This window comes from Rhamphochromis sp. 'chilingali' (assembly GCF_963969265.1).
Source record: "Rhamphochromis sp. 'chilingali' genome assembly, chromosome: 17".
NCBI lineage: Eukaryota > Metazoa > Chordata > Actinopteri > Cichliformes > Cichlidae > Rhamphochromis > Rhamphochromis sp. 'chilingali'.
In genome coordinates, this window is record NC_137944.1 from 32619553 (window position 1) to 32644431 (window position 24879).

The following is a 24879-nucleotide window of genomic DNA, read 5'->3' on the forward strand; positions in this document are numbered from 1 at the left end:
GCAAACTCTTCCTCTGAAGGCTGTTGTTTGGTTGTCGCTGGATTGTCGCTGAATATGATACCCAGTCATATGATCCCCACTAGTGATCCCCACAGTCATCAGGAGGAAATTTGCATCAGTTTGGCACAGAAGTTGATTACTCTTTAAGTAAACATCAAGAAGAAGAAGAACTCCTGAAGAAGACGGTGGCATTGACGTGCCAAAATAGGACCTCCAAGGAGCAATCTAAAAACTGCAGTGGTGCTGGAAGCACTCCAGAGGGGCGCAAATATGTAACCTTGAAGGAGTGCTTCAAGGTGATTTCAAATTTAAATGCAGTGGGGGTTTTTCTTCCTTTTTTAACAATTTTCGATTTCTCACCTTATGTTTGCGTTTCTCCAAAAACTATTAAAACAAATCAGTCAGCCACAGTTTTGTACTTGAGTCTCCAGGCCGTTCTCTAATCTGTCTTCTTCTTCAAATGGCAGTTTGTTTTTTTTATTTGTGCTGCAAAAGATAATCCACTTTGTTTATGCTGAATACATTTGAACACTTCTTTAACAATAAAATATTAATTTCTGCCAACGAGTATCTGTGCAAGAAAAGCAAGATTATGTAGCAAATAACCAATCAAATAGCTATAGGCTAACAGGCAATCAGCCCAAGCCTGGAATAAATTTGCACCATCTGTTTTCTGAGCTAAAGGCTATGTGAATGAAATAGCAGTTCAACTGCTTGAATGATGAAGGATGTAGCGCTTGAAGCTTGAATTATACAAAGCACTAAACATAACATATGTCACCAAGTTTCCCTCCTTTGTGGAGATGCAATATTAAATAACTTTTACACAATATATTTTTTTATTTGAAAAATACCTTTTAAATATAATTAATTACTTAAATCATGTATTTCAAAATTGTGCTTACATACTTAACCAAGTGCTTTGATTCAACTAGCATATTTGCATCAATGGTCCTAAATGAATTTTAAGGTGGGCAGAAGGTATTTTTATATCCACTGTGATGGACGTGATGATGTAAGGAGTGTATTGCATGAAAAAGGGGATTTTCTTTCTTCCCATATTTAAAAATATGCAACTAGTTTTATATTATTTACAATTTAAGTTCATTTAATTGTGCGACAGATTCCTGGGTTGCAGCTTTAGGAGGCAGAAATGCCACGGTGGAAAGTATGAACCGGCCCTCCAGGCAAGACAGAGTTTCAGAGCTGTGAGTTTAGCGATGAAATGCCAGGGAGTGGAAATAGAGTCACCGGGATCCTAAAATACTTTCACACCTGTCAGGCTCAGTCCTCATTGATCTTACTCCACCACGTTCTACCTTCAGGTGCTGGTGTGGGCCTTTTTCGCTGTCATCTTCCTGGCCTCCTACACTGCCAACCTGGCTGCCTTCATGATCCAGGAGGAGTACATTGACACGGTGTCAGGGCTGTCAGATAAGAAGGTATGATATGGATGGATGGATGGATGGATGGATGGATAAGTGATTTACAAACAGGTGAATAGTCATATGATGGACTGAATGATTAGCAAGAAATTCCACATATTTGATATTGAGAGAATCATGGGTATTTTACCTGATTTAAAACTTACAACACCAAAGTCTCCCAGACTCAGGGTCATCTTTCAAAATAAATACAACCCTGTTTCCAAAAACATGGATTGCTGTGTACAATGAAAAATAAATGAATAGAGAGAGATGCTAACACGTTCTCCGGGTCAAAGGTCATTTTGGGTGGAATAAAGAAGCAGGGAGAAGCCGGAATCTCTTCACTGGGATCACAAATCCAAATTTTAATTCATCTTTGCACATCACAGAGAGTATATCACCCGTCTGTTATCGCCACAGACTAAAAGAAGCTACAGTTCCCTCCCCCTCATACCTTCAGCAAACCAACATCTTTTTGGAATCGGGGTTGTAAATACGATTATGCCACAAATATTGCACTCTCTCATGTCTGCCTTTAAGAGAGCACATCAGAATAGCTTAAGTTAACAGAAGTGGAAAACTGTGTACTTTCCTTTTTTTATTATTTTGATTTTTCCAGCGCAGTTTCACCACAACTCACAAAACTGTGTCCCGCTGCTTTGACACTTTAAAACCTCATCTGTTTTATCAGTCTCTCTCTGCTTCTGAGCTCTTTAGAAAAGTGTAGCACAGGGGCTCTTCTTTGAAAGTGAAGTCTTTGAATCTTTGCAGCTCTTCATCCCGCAGCACGGATCGGCTCCTCTCCCTCATTTCAGCTACCACTCTTTAACTTCCGTCCTTCCTCCTGTCACTTTAATCTCAGCCCACCTCCTCTTCTTCTTCTTGTGCAGTTTCAGCAGCCAGCAGACCAGTACCCACCACTGCGTTTCGGCACGGTGCCAAATGGCAGCACTGAGGAGAACATCCGCTCCAACTATCCCAACATGCACCAGTATATGATTCGCAACAACCAGAAGGGTGTAGAGGAAGCCATTGACAACCTCAAGACTGGGTAAGGATAGAAGAACTATTAGCAACCACTTGGAGTGTGGATTGAGTGTGGATTTGTCATGTGAAATAGAAGAAATTAAAGCCTACGTGTTCGGTTAGATACGAACAGAACAATATTGGAAGTAGATCGGGACTTGGAAGAGCATGAAGTAAAAAATGTCAGATATTGTTACAACCGAACGCAACCACACTCTGCCTGCACTAGACATCTCATTTCTACAAATACACTTCTGCTGTCATCCACTCTTTTAAACAGCACCCAGATTCAAGTTAAAGCTGCACATTTTTGACAACAGCACTTACTTTAAACAGATACCGTGCCATCTCCCCTGGTTTTTATATATCTTTTATTTTTAACTTGAGGCGGTGTTGTCGTCCACGCTCGGTTCAATTACAGGAGCCGTTTTTGCCTGACTCACCCTGTTAGCGCATTGATCTGCCTTGCCTCGGGAGCCACAGCAAACTGTTGTAACCTGTGCAGCCCCATCAGGATCATGGCTACTAAATGCAGTTGGAGAAGAGGTGTGGAGGGCTGGAAACTTTTAAATAATACATGCTAGCAGCAACCGCAGTGCGGTGGGAAAATTGCGCCATCTCAGCACTGGCTGACACTCGGGCGCCTCTTGTCTTCAACGGGGGTGGGGGGGTTTATTATACGCCTGTGGGACTACAAAGTACACAAAGCACTTTCCATAAAATATACACTCGCTCATTGCGTTTGATGTGGAAGCGGGCGAGGTGGAGGGGAAAGGGGGGAGTGATGCAGATTAGGGTTCAAATGTTTAATGGGACAAGCAAGCACACACACACAAGCCAGCAAGTAGCGGGCACAGTCTTTAGTAGATTTGACGTAGCGTGTTATTAAAACACAACGATGCATTCCTTTTTATCATACTCACTTGTCCTTCTTGCCCCTCTTACATTAATTTTCCACCTCTCTCTCTATCTCACTTCAATCAGTCTGTCCGTCGTCTCTTTCATTACACACTGTTTATCTACCTCTTCCTTATCCTTCCCTCTCATCCTGACATTATAAACAAAGGAAATATCCGTCGAGGCAAAGTGATATGAAGATTTCTGTTTGATTTGCCTGCCATGGCACTGAGCACCGCCTCTCCATCTCATCTTTTCTCCTCCTGTGCTTTCCTTTTCTTCTCATGATGATTTTTTTTCTGTCCTTTGACTGGTCTATTCCTCCCTCTCTCATTAACTCCTTGCTCCCAGTTCATCAACTCCTGTGTGCTTCCTTTGCCACCCAATAATAATATCTGAACTTCCCTTTTCTCTCCTTTTGCTGTCAGCCACCTCCTCCCCTCCTGCTTTGTGTACCCTCTTCGTCACCTTTTTTTAAAAAAATCTTCCACCCTTCAACTGAGCGCTTTCCCCCCAGTAACAATTTCGTGGATCTGTGCAGCTCCCTGAGTGTGAATATAAATGAATGTGAAGTAGAAGAGCAGGTGTAGTGACAAATCTATCATCCGCTTCTCAGATGTACATCACCAGTGTGAGCTGAGCTGTTACATTTAATCCATTACTTGATGATGAACTGTTGTAATTCACTTTTGATGTATATCCATTTTGCACTGCTTCTACTCCAGTAGCAGATTTCAAATGATTCATTTTTTCCCTATACTTTAATCTTGAGATTTTTTTTCTTTTTAATTATTACTGTTACTACTGGATCACTGGAGAAGATTCTTCCTGGAGTAATTTATATTTGGTGGTATGTCTCTGCCCTTGCATGTGCACAGATAGAAAGCCTGAGGTGAGAGAGCAGCATGCAGAAACAATCTGGCATCAGTGAGAAGTGATATAACAGTGATCAAATGAGATGTGGCATTAAAAGAAGAAGCTAGGACGGAGCTGGGTTTCAGATGTGCAGAAACCACGGGGAGGCTCGCTGTTATCAGCCGGTCTGTGAGGATTACAGTCTGAGCTTCAGTTCTTGTCTTGCCTGAATTAATGCTAGTCTCAATCTTTTAGATTATTATAACTAAGAATTTCCTCATTTTCCCAAAGAGTGAAACCACAGGCTGTGTAATTATCACACCATATGATGTAGTGTGTGAATTTAGGAAACCCTCCCATGACACCCTGGGAGTTGCAGTTTTGAGAATGGCACTTGGTCAGTTTCTAATTCCTAAGATATGTACAGCTGGATAATGTTGCAAAGAAAAAATGCATATAAATGCAACTGCATCACAGAAAACTCCTTATATCTGCAACATGATTCAGATATGAACCACATTATCCAAAGTAGCTACAAAACCACTGCTGTAGAAAATGAATTAAAGCTGGTTTGATTGATTGGTAATTTATTTCAACATGTGAACAATATATATTTAGAAGAGAAAAATAAGAGAGAAAAAAAATACTATACAAAATACATACAAAAAACGTTCTGATTAATTTAGATGTTGAAAGGGAGTGGGAAGAAGTACACACTTATTTAATCCCAAAACTTTGCCATAAATTATCAGTTAATATCTAGTCAGCTTCCTTACTGATATAATTTGTAATAAAAATAGTGAAGAGATTTCTGATATACTATATACTATAATATCACATCATGATTATTATTATTTTTTTTAAATAGAGATATTCAGCTGTGGGTAGTGACCGAAAGAACGAGATCGCGGATACAAGCGGCAGAAATGAGCTTCCTCCGAAGGGTGGCTGGCCTCTCCCTTAGCACTAGGAAGGCCCAGGCTTCTACCTTTCTACCTTTAAAACCCGCCACCAGCCAAATGGCTGGTAGGCTTTTAGCTAAGCTTTAGCTTCAGGCAAGTGGAAGCTAAATTGGCTAGTCATTCATATGTAAATTGGGTTGTTACCTGGGAATTCTGGAGGGAGGGGAGTGGGGGTGTGTGGATGAGGGGGTGGGGGAGCTGCTAAAAGCGGTGAGCTTCCTTTTGTTTCATCTTGATGCATTCTCAATCATCCAGGGAAACAAATCTCCAAAAGTCACCAACTTGGAGTGTTTCAGTTTGCCATCTTAGGGAGAAATCAACACACATGGGTGTATGTCCTTTGTTGCTGAGATTTATTGATAAAAACAGTACAAAAAATCAACCATTTGTACACATTTTTACAAATAATTATAAAAAGTGAGTGAGTACATTTCAACATTTTCAGCAATCACTCACAATCCTGGCACTGCCATGGTATCTGTAGTCTGCATTTACCTTGGCTTGGCTTCCTGATCAATTGTCCACTACCAAAAGGAAGCCAAGCCCTGTGATCACACCTTGTTTTGTTGTAAAGGGTGGCAGGGCTTGGCTTCCTTTTGGTAGTGGAGCATTGATCAGTCGTCCATTGTGGCATCAATGTGATCACACCTTGTTTTGTTGTAAAGGGTGGCAGGGCTTGGCTTCCTTTTGGTAGTGGAGCATTGATCAGTCGTCCATTGTGGCATCAATGTGATCACACCTTGTTTTGTTGTAAAGGGTGGCAGGGCTTGGCTTCCTTTTGGTAGTGGAGCATTGATCAGTCGTCCATTGTGGCATCAATGTGATCACACCTTGTTTTGTTGTAAAGGGTGGCAGGGCTTGGCTTCCTTTTGGTAGTGGAGCATTGATCAGTCGTCCATTGTGGCATCAATGTGATCACACCTTGTTTTGTTGTAAAGGGTGGCAGGGCTTGGCTTCCTTTTGGTAGTGGAGCATTGATCAGTCGTCCATTGTGGCATCAATGTGATCACACCTTGTTTTGTTGTAAAGGGTGGCAGGGCTTGGCTTCCTTTTGGTAGTGGAGCATTGATCAGTCGTCCATTGTGGCATCAATGTGATCACACCTTGTTTTGTTGTAAAGGGTGGCAGGGCTTGGCTTCCTTTTGGTAGTGGAGCATTGATCAGTCGTCCATTGTGGCATCAATGTGATCACACCTTGTTTTGTTGTAAAGGGTGGCAGGGCTTGGCTTCCTTTTGGTAGTGGAGCATTGATCAGTCGTCCATTGTGGCATCAATGTGATCACACCTTGTTTTGTTGTAAAGGGTGGCAGGGCTTGGCTTCCTTTTGGTAGTGGAGCATTGATCAGTCGTCCATTGTGGCATCAATGTGATCACACCTTGTTTTGTTGTAAAGGGTGGCAGGGCTTGGCTTCCTTTTGGTAGTGGAGCATTGATCAGTCGTCCATTGTGGCATCAATGTGATCACACCTTGTTTTGTTGTAAAGGGTGGCAGGGCTTGGCTTCCTTTTGGTAGTGGAGCATTGATCAGGAAGCCAAGCCCTATATATATGATACAATCTCACTACACTTAGCCTAATCCTTCATTGCCCTGAAGAATTCTGTGGTGTACGGACCTCCTCTCCAAGGAAAGAAAATGCAGAGAAGACTCACCACTCAGCAGGCCTTGGAAATGATCCTGAGGGAAGTCGACCCTTGTGACTCGGATGGAGAAGACCTACAAGTTCAGCCGGATTCGGACTCAGAGCTGTCTGATCAGTCTTCCGGTTAGTTGCATTTCATGTTATTTCCTATTTCATTTCAAATAAGTAAGTGGATGTAGTTTGTAAGTAAGATATTTCAGACATTATTCTGATACAGAGGAGGAGATACTGGACCTTCCCATTGCTCACAATTTGAATTTGTTCACACTGCAGATGAGGAGACTGCTTCTGCACCTAAAAAGAGAGCTTGTTTGGGGACTGAGACAGCGAAAGATGGCACAGTGTGGCGTGAAGAACAGGTGGGGACCTGTCTCCCTTTCACCCCAATAGAAGCGTACGCTGCAGATGGAGAGCCAACGGCTAAGGCCAGGAGAAATATCACGAGTCGCCTTCGGAGCTTCCTGTGTTTCATCACTCTTGACATGCTTCGTAGCATTCAAGAATGGACTGTTCAACATGCACAGCAAACGGAGCATGTTCATTGGTTCATGGACCTCCCTGAACTAATGGCATTTATTGCAATTGTCATCTTGCGGGGGGTTACCAGGGTTCCATCTCTAAATGACTGCTGGTCAGCAAACCTGGGAAACCCACAGATAATTGGAACTATGGCACGAAACCGCTTCAAAGAAATCATGCAACACCTACGCTTTGATGACAAGTCCACCCGCAGTGATCGAGCAAAGACTGATAAGTTCGCTGTGCCACTGTGCGATGTGTTCACTGCAACAGATACACATGTGGTAAATGCAGACTACAGATACCATGGCAGTGCCAGGATTGTGAGTGATTGCTGAAAATGTTGAAATGTACTCACTCACTTTTTATAATTATTTGTAAATATGTGTACAAATGGTTGATTTTTTGTACTGTTTTTATCAATAAATCTCAGCAACAAAGGACATACACCCATGTGTGTTGATTTCTCCCTAAGATGGCAAACTGAAACACTCCAAGTTGGTGACTTTTGGAGATTTGTTTCCCTGGATGATTGAGAATGCATCAAGATGAAACAAAAGGAAGCTCACCGCTTTTAGCAGCTCCCCCACCCCCTCATCCACACACCCCCACTCCCCTCCCTCCAGAATTCCCAGGTAACAACCCAATTTACATATGAATGACTAGCCAATTTAGCTTCCACTTGCCTGAAGCTAAAGCTTAGCTAAAAGCCTACCAGCCATTTGGCTGCTCTCCGGGTTTTAAAGGTAGAAAAGCCAAATGGCTGGGCTCTGGGCCTTCCTAGTGTTAAAGATAGGGTGAGAAGTTCGGCCATCCGGGAGGGGCTCAGAGTAGAGCAGCTGGTCCTCCACATCGAAAGGAGTCAGCTGTGGTGGTTCGGGCATCTGACAAGGATGCCTCCTGGGCGCCTCCTGGGTGAGGTGTTCCGGGCATGTCCCACCGGGAGGAGGCCCCGGGGCAATGTTTGGACTTTGCTTTAATTCCATATTCAGACTGTTCCACAGTTTCACTCCATGAACAGAAACACAAAAGCCTTTTCTTGTAGTACGTACCTTCCCTGTTTTGAAGTTACAAAAACCCCTTAAATTATAACTTCCTTCTTTCAAAAAAAAAAACATACTCTGAATATTACCTGGCAGTTCTTTATTTTTTGCTTTGAATAGAATTTGTGCTGTTTGGAATTTCACTAGATTGTCAATTTTCAATATTTCAGACTGCAAAAATAGTGAGTTTGTATGTTCCTATAACCTGCATTGTGGATGATTCGAATTGCTTTTTTTGAAGAGTAAAAAGTGAATGTAATGTGGTTTTATAGTTATTGCCCCAGACCTCTGCACAATAGCTTAAGTATGGTGAAACCAGTGAACAGTATAGAATATGAAGTGATGTTCTGTCGAATACCTGTTTTGCCTTGTTTAGTACTGCAATGCTACGTGATACTTTGGAATGAATATATCTTACGTGAGCTCTATTATTACCCCCAGAAATTTATTTTCACTGACTCTTTCAATATCAACACCATTTATTTGAATCTTTGCATTTGTATTTAAACTACTATTTCCAAATAACATAAGTTTAGATTTATTCAAATCTAATGATACTTTGTTTTTATCAAACCAGAACTTCACTTTAGTTTTTTCATTTGATTGATTGAATATGTGTGATAACAGATCGTTTTTCACACACATCACCAATGAAACACCTTCCTCTACCTTCTGCCAGGCGCAGTAGGCTGTTATTCATTGTAATAAATGTAAAAGTATCTTTATTTTAAACCGTTATCTTCTCCTGAACATTACCAACTACCTTTTGAGCTTAAAAAGAAATCAAAGACCTTACAACGTAACAAAGGAAATGTCCAAAAGATGCTTTTACTGCTGTTTTAACCTAGAAACACACCTCGGGTCGCTGCTGTTCAGCAGGGTGAAACTACCACCACTAAGAGGTGCTGCTAGGGACTGATAACAACATATAATGGGCATTTGATGGGCTGATAAGATTTGAAACAGGTGGGTATGACTAATGCAGTCCAACAGCTTTGATAACAGCCTTTACATAACACATTTACAGACTGATCTGCCGTAAGATGAATTTCCTAGTTAGCTTTAAATATCATCATTCACAGTGATTTATGGTTTATTTCTTTTTCAGTTAGATTAAATGTTGTCGCAATATACTAAGCCTTACCCAGTCATGTGGTGACTTTGAAAGAAACAAGGCTTTTGTAAACTTCCTGAACATTTATGTAAAAAAACTGCATTTTTTGTGAGTAGCTGCAGTCAGAAATTACAACAACTGTTTGAATTTTTCCTTCTGAGCAAAAGTGAATTTCACATCCTTTGCTTAAATTACCCCCTCCCCTGTCGCTGCATTCAATTATGCTCTATTCAAGCTATTGTAGGAGGAGAATTGGCATCTCTTCCTCCATTTATGAATGTTTCACTGTGTGATTGTTGAAAGTTGGTGAAAAGCTGTTTAGAAAGAGCCCTCTGTTTGCTGATGTCTTTGTAGGGACATTGTCTCACTGCTGGTTTGTCCATCATATCTTGTCATTTTGTTCTCTAGTTGCTTTTGTCATTTAGATCCAGGTCAGTGATTTCCATTGCTTTGTTGTAATTTTCCTCCTTCATTTCTCCCCTGCAGAAAACTAGATGCCTTCATTTATGATGCTGCAGTGTTGAACTACATGGCCAGGAAGGACGAGGGCTGCAAGGTAGGAAATGCATCTGTGCACAGTGATTTCACACCTCTGCACAGTGACACTTTCGTGCATATGGGCAACCATTGCTCAAGTTTCTTTGTCCTATTACCATGTGCAAAAAAACAAAACAAAAAACATAACAAGCATGCTAAATGAGCACTTGTACAAGATGTACATCTGCATTAAATAAATCAAACACACCCAATGCATTTATATTTCCCCCTTGCGGCCTGTAGCTAGTTAATATTGTCATTTCTGGTTGGCACTGGTGTTGATTTATTTATAAGTTTGAGTTTGATACGGCTCCCACAGCAAGAATGAAAATCCTTCCTGGTGATCATTTATAATAAGGTCTGTGGGAGGCCTGAGCTCCCAGCAGCCTCATACAACAGCCACTGCTGCAGTAATTATTACAACTGATGTGGATCTATATTAATTCCTCCACTGAAACAATATCCCACACTCTGGGATGTCGATATTAGAGCTCAGCCAACTGAATTTATGTGACCGTGACAGTACACAAAGAAATTACAGTTAAAATGAAACTAATTTATCTTTTGCTCATTGCCATCTGCGTCTTCATATCTGGCTCTCTGTGAATTAATGTGTTTGTGTGTATACGTGGATTTATGGACCTTTATGTGTTTAATTCAAAAAGGTTATGACCATCGGCTCTGGTAAGGTGTTTGCCACTACGGGTTACGGTATTGCACTGCACAAGAATTCCCGCTGGAAACGCCCACTGGACCTGGCTCTGCTGCAGTTAGTTGGAGATGGTAAGTTAAAAAGGGACCAGAAAGCAACACGTAAGATGCGCTAGCAGGAAGGACGAAGGAGAGAACAAGAAGCACATAGTTAATGCTCATCTTACCGACTTGAAAACCCCAATAAGTAATAATAAAAGAAAAAAATAGCATAAAGCCAATCACAACCTGGTTGTGTCCTTCGCCTGCTCCGGGGCCTCCTCTTGACAGGAGGAGCCCAAAACACCTCACCTAGAAGTTGCCCAGGAAGCATCCTAGTCAGATGCCGGTACCACCTCCAGTGGCTCCTTTCTGAGTCCATTCCAAATCACCATCTCATCACGTATCGCTAAAGGAGTCCAGACACACTTCAGAGGAAGCCCAGTTCTGCTTATCCACGATACCTTTACCACAAATAAAGTTAGGAAAGTAGATCAACCTATAAACAGAGTCATCTATTTCTTGACCACAACAGACCGGTAAAGAGTCCACATTACTGCAGATGCCACTTCAGTATGTTTGTCAATCTCTCCCTCTCACTCATGAACAAACTTAAACTCCTCCACCCGTTTCCAGCTGGGAACCATGGCCTCAGACTTGGAGGAGCTAATTGTCTCCCAGTGCAAGCTGGACGAAATGACTCAATGAAGTCATGATCTCCAGAACAGAACCTGAAATCTGAGACCATTGAACTGATACCCCCACCCACTGGGTGTGCCTGGACATTCTGTCCATAAATATTTTAAGCAGAATTGATGACAAAGGGACGGCCTGCCTGCGCAGTCTGACTTTTGTCTGCTGATACGAACCAAGCTCTCACTAGGGTTGTTTCAGAAAGAGCTAAAAGCGACTGAAGCTAGTCAGACACTTCAGGCACTGATAACACCCAATTTGCCTCATGCTTTGCTCCTGTTGGCCTGTAACAGGAGGAGGAACAGTTACTACCTTGCTGTCTATATTTCAGGAGCAAAGGTAATACTTTTGTCAAGTAGGTCTTCCAGCTGAGCATTAGACAGTCACATCAGGAGGTAGAGTTTTCCTGTCTCCTAGGAGAGTCATTGCTGCTCAGACTGGGGCTCTTTTTATATACAGCATGAGCATCACATGCCCCAGCTCTCAGGTGCATTTAATCCAGTCACATTCCCAACATTTGGATTACTGGGAAGTTCCTCATGTATATGATGAAGGTAATACTTTTTTTAAATGATTGACAGAGTTTTATTATTGTCACGTTATGTTGTATTTTACTTTAATTTTAGACTCATAGAATATATTAATTGAACAGATAGTTTAATTTATTAAAACTGTGTAGGGAGAAGTGGATCCTTCAGACCGGGATCCTCTGAGACCCCAAACCATTGTTCCTAAAAAAAAAGCACCAAATTAAAGTATGAACAGAAAATAGTAATGTCAAATCATTAGCAACAACGTGACAAAGTCATAAAATATTGAAATGTAAAAAAAGTTCTGTGAGATCTTTGAGAGGTCTGTTCAACAAACAATGGTTAAAGGAGACCGATCACACCTTGGATTTGTATTTAAACTACTATTTCCTGGATTCTCATGCTAAACAGGGCCAAACTTTTAAGTAATGAGGTCAGTGTATCTATATGGTATAAGTAGCTGAAATGGCAGTGAATCAAAATCTACTCTAAACTCTGTGTTTCAGCCAGTTTTTGTTCCACTCTTGGCTCTGTATGATGTTAGTTCTTACTAAGAGCATGGAGGTCCCAGTCATCTGCTGTTGAAATCTTCTGTTGAGCAGAGCTAACTCATCAGACAACTGGATTAAACATACAGTCTCCTCAAAGCTAAACAGTGGATTTCAGTCAGTGGATATTTTATATATATACCTAAGAGAAATAAGGATTATGCTGAGCTACATGTCATGCAAAGCTACTCTGTTACAGCTCAGTTAGCTTATTAAGTTACTTGATTTCGATCGCCATTGTTGGTCGCCATTTTCTTTGCACTCCCACCACATTTCATGTAATCTCCTTACTGCCCACCAGCAAACAGCACATTCAAAGGAAGAGTAGTCACATGTCCAAAACATTTATTACATTCATGTCTGTATTCATGACTGCAGTACTGAGGACTATATTAATTTTCCTTTTTAAATGATCCTTTCATTAATGCGTCCTAATTACTGTGCTAATTACTACAGAAGTAAAAGGTAATTCTGATACGCTACTTATGCCGTTTGTCCCTCTTACACCATAACCGCTCCACAAACCAAGACATGTCAAAAGCTTTGATTGAGAATTACTAAGGAATCTGCTCATTAGACCCCAAAATATGGAGTTAGCACCCAAGGTCACCAAGTTATGCGCCTCTGTAAACAAAATCAAAAACCTTGCAGAATCTAAACATGCTGTTCAACCTCACTGACATGGGTCGATTGGGAAGGTGGCAACACTTTTAGTGAAAATGCAGCTAAAACTTACATTTTTAGGGTAACAGCAGGTTGACCAGGAGTCCTCTTTATGAAGATTATCCAAGTTTTATACATTTTAAAAATGGCTGGGTCATGATGTTCAGGAAGAGCGTGTACTGGAGAAAAAGGTTTTATTTATTTATTTAGTTATTTTTTTTTAATGTTTCTAGTTCTTTAATTCCACTGCAAATGAATAATGATCAAAAAGTTTACACAGGTTTTGTGGTGATGGTTGAGTGTTATAGGAGGATAAAGTTTAAAGCTGGGGGTGAGGAAGAGAAAAGAGGGATGTGGATGGAGAAAGGTGTGATAGGTGAGGGTCAGTAGAGAAATTAAAGAGGTGGTGGTTGTGAGAGAGAGGAAGATCAATAGAGAAGGTCAGAGGGAGGAGGAGCAGAGAGGAAGAGGGAGGGTCGTGTGATCTCTGCTAAAGCTGTCAGATAACACGTACACACACTTGCACACACACATTTCTCTTTTTCTGGTTCATACACTCAGTAACACTTCCCATATTCTCTGTCTGACCTGATTATACACAAATACACATACTGCACAGCAGACTTCAGACAGACTTCACTCCTCTAAATATTTTACCCTCAAAGTTATTGTTTGGTTTGTTGCATACACATTTTGCCTGTTTTTTTTCCCCATCCTCTGACTTATAGTCTGATAGTAATTTCAGCCTCTTTGCATTTTCTTAGGTCTCTGTTGAATTTCAAGACTTCAGTTTTTGATTGTGTTGCTCATGATGACGTAAAAAGATCACAGAAACTGGATTTAAACACAGCTCTTCTCAGACTTTGTTCATGCTGCTATGACGATATCACATTTGGTGATCATGAACATTTCCAAGAACTCTGGCTATTTATGTGTTAATCACATTTTTATTTACATATTTGTCATTAGTAGCTCAGTAATGGCAAAGCGTCCAAAGAAGATTGATGAGTGGATCTGTTCAGCACAGAAAGAAACAGGAGACACAAGAGGTTTGGAAAAAAACACAGATCTGAGGAGCAGTGAAGGAGCTCAAAGCGCTCATTGGTACTACAGAGTACATTTAAACAGTGGTAATGTTAACCAGCCTGTTTCTCATTGTTTCAGTCCTGGTCTCTTAGCATGCAGCTGAAATACTGAATACTTGAACCTCTGGGTTGTTTGTTTTAAATAGTCTCCAATAAAGTTACAGCAAATCCTGCAGACAAGTGAACATGATCTGTGGCACCAATTCAACATGATGACACTGAAAACAAGAGAAGGTTCATAGAATTTTGTGGATTACAGCCAAAGGAAAACATGAGATAAATCTACATTTCCAGCTGTATTTGAACATCCATCCGTCTTTCACTTATCCAAGTTTAGGGTTCAGGGAGGCAGGAGTCTATTTCAGCGGCTTGCTGTCTTGTCAGAGGTCAGGAGGTACAGTGAGGAAGAGCCTGGACAGGTCACCAGTCTGTCGCAGTCACATTCGAACTTTCAAACTTTCCAAGTGTGACAAAATAAGAAACACGTACTAAATAAGTAGATACCCAGCTTTGGTCTTTTCTGATCATTTCTGGCAGCAGAGGTCGTTTTTATGAAAGCATTTGTCAAGTTTCTGCTGTGCCTATTTCTAACCAGATGAAATGTTCTGTTATTTTTCCTTTATGCGTCAGCACTGATTCTGAATACAAATGTATTAAAACTGCATTTGAACTATGAGAAAAAAGAATATCAGGAATGAATTTGTACCCAATGAACTACAAGGACTACAACATTCATTCAGATGAATTCTGGTGTTAGATATTTGTAGACTATGTTTCAAAAACATAGTTTAATATATTTTATAGAACCTGTAGGCTGTTGTCAGCTGGGCCAAAGACTTCCTGTTCAATGTACGAAGGAATTCAGTTATGCATTTAAAATTTTACACCTTTCAAAGCCTTAATTTGAAATACCGAAGGAAAACAGATGTTGTAAGGGATTTTTAAGGAGCATACAATTCTGCTGGTTCATAGAAAATTATAAATAACAATGCAAAAAAAAAAAAATGTTTAGACCACAGAGAGAAGGGATGAACGCAGGTCTGGAGTCTGTGTGTGTGAGAGTCGAGAGGGACACAGCAGGAAGATCTTGACAGCCTGGTGGACGAAGCTGGATGGAAATTAGCTCCTAAACATTGTCAGATCCTGCCTGGATCTATGCAGTGTTATGATGTAACAAAAAATGCTTAAAGTTATCCAGTAAATGTCAGTATATTAATTAAACCATGTGACAATGCCAATAACCCTTAAACCACTGACAAACAGGAAAGTTGGAAAAGTCACAAAGACGATTAGCACACACATATCTGACAACAAAAGACATAAAATAAAACTATCCTTTAAAAACCAACGCCACACACATTCTTACTGGCTGTCCTTTCTCATACCAAAAATATTTGATATATTTATATACAAATATCTGATTACATGGCTTATAAGTCTTATCTGCAAAGCTGACATATGATTGGTTCCTATAGTATTTTATAGTGAAAAGCTAGAAAAGCCAAATTGAGCAGATGTCATTAAAATGCATCGGCCTTTAGGTAAAGTGGATTCCTCCTGATCTGAACAGATAATAGAGAGTAGAAGAAGTGGATAAAAATCTGAAAAGCACACCTGCATAAATAGGTAATGATGTTATTTATCCAGGGCTGTGAATAACATCCACGTTCTGTGTAATAATCCCAATTTGATTAAAAAACAATAATTGTGTGAACAGCACTAGAGGACCTCCTCAAACTGCATTTCACATATTTGGCTAATTGTGATAATGGCGCTCTTTAAAATCTCAACACCGAGCTACAGCAGTTTCATAACCAACCCCAAAGACATGACATGAATTCATCATGCACTGCACAAGCAGCGTGGCCCTTTAAGAGTCCTATAATGTTTCCTAGCAATGCATCTCTTTGTTAGAGTGCTGTCGTTTCCTTTCTTAGCACATGACTGGTCAGTCACCAAATTGCCTACTCTGGGGAGCAATTTAGCCTCTTCACAATTAGAGAGAGCGAGAGGCAGGTGGAAAATGCCTCAGTGGCAGCGGTGACAGCAGCTCCCAGGGGAAGAGAACACTGGAGGCTGATGGTATGTGATACAAAATGTTCAAACAGAGATGTGTGAGTTTGTCCTTAAAATGAGATGTCTAGCTGTTTGGTTGGATGACAACCACGACTGCAAAGCTGTCGATGTAGAAAAAATAGAAGAAATTATTTTTAAACGCTGGGTCCTTAAACTTTTTAACATATTATTAAAAAGTTCAAGTTTCTTCTACTTTTGTTGTTTGTTTCCGGCTTCTGAGAGGATTTTAGTTCCCATTTGGTACCAATGTAGTATTGAGAAGTCATGTTTGATCAGGATTTGGTTGCATGCAGGTAAGCTAAAGCTAAAATCTAAACAATTTTGTTATTTAACACCTTTTTTAAATATTTTATGTGCATTTCTAAATAACAACTGTAGACAGAACAGGAAGTCTTAGCCTTAGACCCTTGTTGCAGCTCTGAAATACTGACTGATCAGTTCCCTCATCAATCTTCGTTGTGGGAACACGGGCAATTTCCCTACGAGTCTTGTAAACATTCTTGAACTAGCCTTCCTCAATTCAATCATTTATCGATTCCCTGATAAAGAATCGTGTCTTCTTTTAGCTACCATCTGTTACAGCAGCTACCACCTGTTGAACTCTGATTTTGTCGTGCTGCTGACCCTCATTTGCTAAAGTATAAAGAGGAAAATTCAAAACACAGCAGATGCACAGCAATACTTTTGATAAAGAAAACTGTTTTGAAGATGAGGCATCTGTGTGTCAGGTCCCACGTGGCTGCAATGTATTTCCAAGAAATAAACTTTCTTCAAAGCGATGCCGAAAAGGACAGAGATCCAGGAATGTGCACTGTTAGAAATGCTGATGTTGCACCTGAGCTCAAATCCCACAGTAGCATGCATCCAAGGTTCGCCTCCATTCCACTTCCCCTTTGTGTCACTCACAGTGATTCATGCTGACTGAGCAAAGCCAATAAAAACACCTCACACACAAAAGAATGATAACAGGATGTGAATATGAACAGCTTTTGGCACTAAGGGTGGAACAAACTAGAGCAACACAGCTCACCCTGGGGAAATTGATTTCATTTTTTCTTGATGTTCTTTTTTTTTTTTTGTATAAATGGCTTTGAGTCTTCAGAGACCCAGATGTTGATTTTCATTTTATAGATTCAGAACAGAGCCACAGATTTTTCTCTGAACCTGCAATTTTGTTTATAATCTTTTGTTTACTTTGCACAGCTGAACCAAAGCTGCAGATTGTTTGTGATCAGCATTTAAACATAAATGAATTAATGAACAAAGCACTAAAAATGGCAGAAAACGAATCCTAATCCCCGAAACAATACATTTTTATCTGTATAGAATTTTACCATCTTAAACTCAGCAAAGACATTTGATGCTGCTTTTTCCAGCGTACACTTTCATGTATACATGAAGAAAGTCTGAGGACAAAATGTGTACACTTAGCTGTTATTACACCAAGTGTCTTGCAGAAGTACCTTTAGGGGGGAAAAGGATCGGTTTAAGAGATCAATTAGACTTGACGACCTCCTCCACCCGATTCCCATCACTCTCGCCCAAAAAAACAGCCTTTGCCTCTCCATGTCCCAGTTCTTATTTGTACTTTTACATTTTGGCTGATGTCTGAACAAAGCAATTTCTTTCTGTGATGGAGGAACTGTATCTCCTATAATTTACTTCTGTCACTCACACGAAGCAGTTACAGTAACTTCAAATGATTTGCTTTTTTCCCAGCAGAGTTCTCTTTCAGTTATTTATATGCTAAATATTGCTGCTGTCCACAGTGTTACAAATAAAACTTAATCCAATCCAAATATTACTGATATCACATTAAATGTGATCCAAAATTGAAGAGACCAGGCCAAATGAACTATATGATCAAGCAGACTTGTTAACAAAAAACACTTGACTTCCTCTTTTAATAATTTCCAATATGCCCAAATCTGTCTTGGAAAAAATGGCTTTTAATCAGTATTGTATAAGGGAAATGATCACATGTTGGTGATTAAAGCTCTTTTTGTGAAGAATGGACGCCATGATCTCCATTTTTGCAGATCATCTGGTCAGTCAGGGTGCTTCTCCCCAGTTTTGGGGATTTTGAATGAAACTTTACACTTTTACTTGAAAAGGTTAGCAAATTATTGTTATTACACAATGACAGCATTAGCATTGATTTGGAAAAAGAAGTCTAGAGAAACTGAAAGCCAAACCGATATAGTTTTCCTGGCCTAAGCTCATGAAGAAAGGGAAGCATTTCTTCAGTGGTTTATAAAGAAATGATCAAAACTTATATTTGTGCTTCTCGTTTGTCACCTCTGTGCTTATGTGTGTTTAAGAGCCAACTAAACGTTATAGAGTGTGTCCACGTTTATGCTATTTATAGTTTTTATGCACACACAAACTTGGAATTGATCATATACACAGTTTTATATATTTGACTGCTTTAGAAGACATTGTAGGTGAAGTATAAAACTGCCCCAGGTCATAATACAATGTTCTTAATGCTATTTCTGCACAGATTGGATAAAGGGGATATTTATTATGCCCCTGAGAGGATTAAAGAATAAAGGAGCTTAATTCCTCACTGCACACCAACATAAAGCCATTGATGTTATAGAGGCACAGGTTAGAATATTAAGGAGTAGCATAAATTGAATTGTTCCCAAATCACAACAAAACTGCCAAAAATCAGCAGAATGAAACACAGATTCTATTTTATGGTCTGTCTTGGTTTGCACGCCTGCTCCTTTCATTTGTTGAGACGATTCTCCATCTTCACTCCGTGGCATTTTCCTCCTCAGCGCAGGTAAAGGAGGAAATTCTGCCTGTCTGTCAGCTCTTTGTAGGGAAGATTTCTCCCAAAGAGCAGCTTTATGCAGCCATGATTAACGTATTTACAGGGAGATAAAGGGAGCGAGGCAGAGAGCCGGGCAGAGGGAGAGAAATCAACTGAACATTCATTGAAACTTGATAAATTAGATTATGGGAGGGAGCCATACGCAGAATGAACATGCGTATTAGCCTTTATTGTGAGGATTTGCGCAGGAAGTGGGGTGAGAGGAAGAAGGGTCAATCGAGTTGAGCTCAGTTTAATTCAGCTGTCAGAGAACATTTGAATTCCTCCACGACTGTTGGCGAAGTGAAACGTGGCACACAATCCCCTCACGCTTGACCCAGATTTATTTTATTTTTTCTTTCAGATTTGATGTTTTAGTCAACACAGCGGAGACTAATCCATGTGGCAGGGCTTTATGGAAAGGTTTTCAGACAAGGTTAATTAACCCACAGGTCGATTAATATTGTAACAGTGAGGATTGGGAATTGGAACCTCCACATTCCAAGTGTATTTTCAAAACAGTGTGTGTGTGCTAGATTTAAAAGACCTCTGCACCCTGGTCACGCACATCTGTCTGCATGTGTGTGTGTGCATGGGAGGGAAAAGCATGATTTCTTCCCCGCTGCCTCCGTCTTTTTGATTAATGCATTAATAGCTAGCACTAAGACTCCCATTACACTGGAGCTCAAAGTGTGTATCACATGAGTGTGCACGTTTTTGATAGTTTGAACAGGAAGAGTAATGTTTGTGTGCATTTCCCCCTTTCATCTCCCATGTGCTGTCGCATCGCTCTGCCCTCGGTGTAGACAGCAGGCCATTTCACAGCCCGCTTCAAAGGGCTCCTGTCTCTTGCAGTCACTGTCTCTAATTCCCAATTTCCCTTTTCGATCTCATAACTTTTGCTGCAAATCTTTTCCTAAATCCTTTAAATCTTTTTCTTGCTCCCTTTCCCTATTTCCTGAGCCTGTTCTTAGTGTTCGTGCATATTTTGCATTCATGTGCTTGCGTATTATACCAACTGTAGTACAACTTAAGTATACAGGTTTGTTGACTAGCTGTTTGTAAGATGTTCTATAGCATGTCAAATTTACATTGTGGTGATTAAAATCCCTTCTATCCTGCATTACATAAATATACAGATGTGCTCCAAAGTTTACTTGCACTCATCATGGGTGCAGATTTTCTCTAATCCAACATTATAAACACAGGGTCAAATATATACATGTACATCTCAGCGTTCTTAGTTTTCTTGTGTTGTTTTATTTTGTTAGTTCATTATTTATTTTATGGTTCCTAGGTTGTTCAGTTTCGTTTATTAGATTCCCCCGTGTGTCTCTGCCCTCTGTGTCTCCCTGTGTGTCTGTGTTTATATTGGGGTGTGAGTTCTTGTGCCGTGTTTCCCTTCGTGTTACGTTTTCCATCCTTCCTCAGCGCGTCATGTCTGTGCTCTCCCTTGTGTTCCCTCGCTCCCTCGTCTGCCTCTCCTCCACTCCCACATCATGATTCCCATTTTATTGCGAAGGTCACGCGTTTGCATGTTCATTCTGTTCAGTCCAGCTTCCCCTGTCTTATTATGGTTATTCCTGTCAGCTGTGTTCCAGAGAATACACTAATTAAGAATAGCACAATATACTGTATAGAGGCATATATATACATAAAAGTCACTATTAATAAATAGCTGAAATAGAACATGTGCAAGAAGGGTGTAGCTGTAGCAGTAAACAGTGTGTTAAGTGGATGAGTTGTACAGGGAGCCACAGGCAGGAATGATTTCTTGTGTCATTCAGTGGTGCTTTTCGGTCATCTCAGTCTTTCACTGAACGTGCTCCTGTGACTGACCAGCATGTCATGGAGTGGGTGAGAGGTGTTATCCAACATTGTCTTTATCTTGGACAACATCCGCCTCTCCGACACCACCTTGAGGGAGTCCAGCTCCATCCCCACAACATTGCTGGCCTTACGAATCAGTTTATCGAGTCTGTTGGCATCTGCGACCCTCAGCCTGCTCCCCCAGCATGCAACAGCATAGAGGATCGCACTGGCCACAACAGACTCATAGAAAATCCTCAGCATTTTCTGGCAGATGTTGAAGGACCTCAGTCGCCTCAAAAAATAGAGACGACTCTGGCCCTTCCTGTAAAGTGCTGTGGTGTTTTTAGCCCAGTCCAGTTTATTGTCAATGTGTACTCCAAGGTATTTATAGTCCTCCACAATGTCAACACTGACCCCCTGAATTGAAACGGGTCAAGTGTTTCCTGGTCTTCCTGAAGTCCACGATCAGTTCCTTGGTCTTTGCCACGTTGAGCTGCAGATGATTCTGCTCACACCACGTGACAAAGGAGTCGACCACAGCCCGGTACTCTGTCTCATCATCCCTGCTGATGCATCCAACCACCGCAGAGTCATCAGAAAACTTCTGAAGATGGCATGTCTCTGTGCAGTGGCTGAAGTCTGTGGTGTAGAGGGTGAAGAGGAAGGGGGAGAGGACAGTCCCCTGTGGTGCCCCTGTGTTGCTGATCACCTTGTCAGACACACACTGTGGGAGACGTACATATTGTGGTCTTCCTGTCAGGTAATCAACAATCCAGGACACCAGAGAAGCATCCACCTGCATCGCTGCTAACTTATCACCCAGGAGGGTCGGCCTGATGGTGTTGAAAGCACTGGAAAAGTCAAAAAACATGACCCTCACAGTGCTTGCCGGCTGGTCCAGATGGGTGTAGACACGATTGAGCAGGTAGATGATGGCGTCCTCAGTTCCGAGACGAGGCTGATAAGCGAACTGAAGGGGATCCAGGTGTGGTCTTACTATGGGTCGCAGCTGGTCCAGGATGAGCCTTTCCAGGGTCTTCATGATGTGGGAGGTCAATGCCACGGGCCTGTAATCCTGGGGGCCACTGGGACGTGGCGTCTTTGGTATGGAGTCGGTGCAGAAAGTTATGTAGCCTGTGATACACTCAGTAAGCCCATTGATGTCCTTGGCGTGAGGCTCACAGAGTGTTTCCCAGTCGGTCACCTCGAAACAGCCCTGTAGTTCTGCTAAGGCCTCCTCTGACCACCTCCTAATGCTCCTCATGGTCACAGGTTACCTCCTCACAATTGGCACATAGCGGGGGGTGAGGTGAATCAGGTTATGATCTGACCTACCAAGTGGGGGAAGGGAGGAGGAGCTGTATGCATCCTTGACGTTAGCATACAGTAGGTCTAAAATTTTCTCTCCCCTGGTGGGACAGTCCACATATTGTCTGAATGTTGGTAGTGTATTGTCCAGTGATACATGGTTGAAGTCACCCGAGATCACAATAAAGGCACTCGGGTGCTGAGTCTGTAACCGAGCTATGGCAGAGTGGATAGTGTCACATGCAGCTGTGGGGTTAGCAGAGGGAGGAACATAAACAGCCACCAAGATGACATGAGAGAATTCCCTGGGTAAACAATACGGCCTGAGTCCAACAGCACACAGTTCAGTGTCCGGGCAACAAATCCTTTCTTTGACTGTTATGTTGGCAGGGTTACACCACCGCTTGTTAACTAAAACAGCAAGCCCACCTCCTTTCCGCTTACCGCTAGCGATGCTGTCCCTGTCCGCCCGAACAGTGTGGAAGCCTTCCACCGAAGCATTCTCGTCGGGAATGTCCTGGTGCATCCATGATTCAGTGAAACACATCAGGCTACACTCTCGGTATTCCCTCTGACTCCGTACCAGTGCTGAGAGCTCGTCGATTTTATTCGATAACGATCACACATTTCCCATTACGATAGACGGCAGACACGGTTTATACCTCTTCTGCGGGTCTGGCCAGTGAGCCGGCCGACATCAGGGCGATCAGCTGGTCTCTGGAGTAAACAGTCCGTGTCGCGGTCCCGTTCCTTGATAAAAGTAATAGTTCCACGGCCACCAGAAGAACAAAAACTCTCTCAATCCACATGATTGAGTGAAAGATAATAAACAGATGAAAATACAAGTCAGAAAATAAAGAATACGTAAGAAAACAGAGCTAAACGAAGAGTAAAAGCAGGAGTAACTGTAACAGGCTGCATGCTGGTTGGCGCATGCGCACTGAATTTAGGTCAGCATCTCCCTGAGTCCTCTGTCGTGTCCTCCCTCATGCTATGTGTTCCCTTGTGTGCCTCTCAGTGGCATTTAGTTTTTATTTTCCCTGCCTAGTTTAGTTTTGTATCATTTCCTTGAGTCAGCAAATAAAGCTACGTTTTGAGGTTATTCCCGTGTGTTGTGAGTCCTGCATTTTGGGTCCAAACTCCTGCCTGCCATACAGCGATTCATGACAGTACCAGCTGTCAAGCATGGAGGTGGTTGCATCATTATCTGGGGCTGTTTTGATATCAGTGGCTCCACAAAGAGAATGGAATAATGATGAAATAGGACTACTTCTGCATGCTTTAAGTTTAAATCAACAGCTAGACTAGACTTGGACAGAGCTGAGTGTTCTAGGAAGACAGTGATCCCAAACACACATCTCAACTGGTTTTGGAATGGGTAAAATGGGCTAACCAAAACCTAGTCTCAACCCTATAGGACTAAGCTTTGAAGTTGGGTAAAGTACATGCTAGGAAACTCTATCAATTCTGCCAAGAAGTGTGCTCAAATAGTCGGAATTATGCAACAAGATTATAGATGGCTACCAAATACATTTAACCAAATCAAGTGGGGTGCATGTATATATCTGAAGCAATATGTATACCTTTACACCTGTGTGGATTAGAGAAAATCCTAAATAAATTCAAACTTTGTAACCAATCGTTGTTTTCTAAAGTGCTAAAAGTTATATGCTGTATTTCAAAAAGTCCAAAATTACCATGACATCCATGTCCATGGTGTCTATGTAAACATCTGACCACAGCTGTATATTTATTTCTTTGGTTTGCTAACTCCAATCAGTCTCATCTGTCATTCCTATTTTAACAATATACAAACAAAGCTTCGCTTGCTCCTCTCATTTCTCTCTTCCACGCTATATTTCATCATCTCCTAACTCTATATTTTAGTTGTAACAATACACTCCTCCATTCCTCTCATCTCCTGTCTCTTCGCCTCTTCAGCTTTCCTTCTCTTGCCTCTTTCTTCCCTTGGGGGATCAAACACCTTGCTCTCATAACAAAGGGGTGGTAATCCTCTCTATATATTTTTTTCTCTTACTTTCCATTTTACACTCTTCTTTTTAAATCCTTCTTCCTAATTGTCTTTTTCCTTCTCTCATGATTCTTCCCCTTTCTACTATCTTCCTCACTTCCCCTTTCCCCGTTTTCGTCCCTGCTGTATGGCACTCTTCACTGAACCTTAAACCTCTTATTTTTCTTGTCTTTTCCCCACATTCCCTTCATTTTAATCTTCTTTTTCTCCCCTTACCCTTTCTCTTCCAGATGAGATTGATATGTTGGAGCGTCTCTGGTTGTCGGGCATCTGCCACAATGATAAGATTGAGGTATGATGTTTTACAACTTTTCTCCATTAACCTGATGAATATATATCCTCTTCAGCTATTTCAAAATGAGCTTCGCGTCAGTCCTCTTCATCAAACACCAAACCAGGGAATCACTGGTGTTTATTTATTTATTGTTGTTTATTTATTCCTCTTGGCAGAAAAGTATGTATGACAAAAATGGCTAAAATCACAGGACTAACTCAATCTCTCATAACTACTAGATGTGACCTCCTAAAAAAGCAGGAACCTTACCTTATTCAAAAATAGTCATTTCAATATAGTCGCCATGCTCTGCTTTCAGTGCTTCTG

The 24879-nt window shown here is 41.2% G+C and overlaps 1 protein-coding gene across 1 annotated transcript in view; it reads left to right on the forward strand.

The window, feature by feature from the left end:
• grin2da (glutamate receptor, ionotropic, N-methyl D-aspartate 2D, a) overlaps positions 1-24879 on the forward strand; it is a 162268-nt gene that overhangs the window by 122015 nt on the left and 15374 nt on the right. Inside the window, exons 13-17 of the mRNA XM_080864011.1 lie at positions 1326-1442; positions 2318-2478; positions 9970-10039; positions 10686-10803; positions 24509-24570. Coding sequence (XP_080720137.1) covers positions 1326-1442; positions 2318-2478; positions 9970-10039; positions 10686-10803; positions 24509-24570 — 528 coding nt within the window. The remainder of the gene's footprint in view (positions 1-1325; positions 1443-2317; positions 2479-9969; positions 10040-10685; positions 10804-24508; positions 24571-24879) is intronic.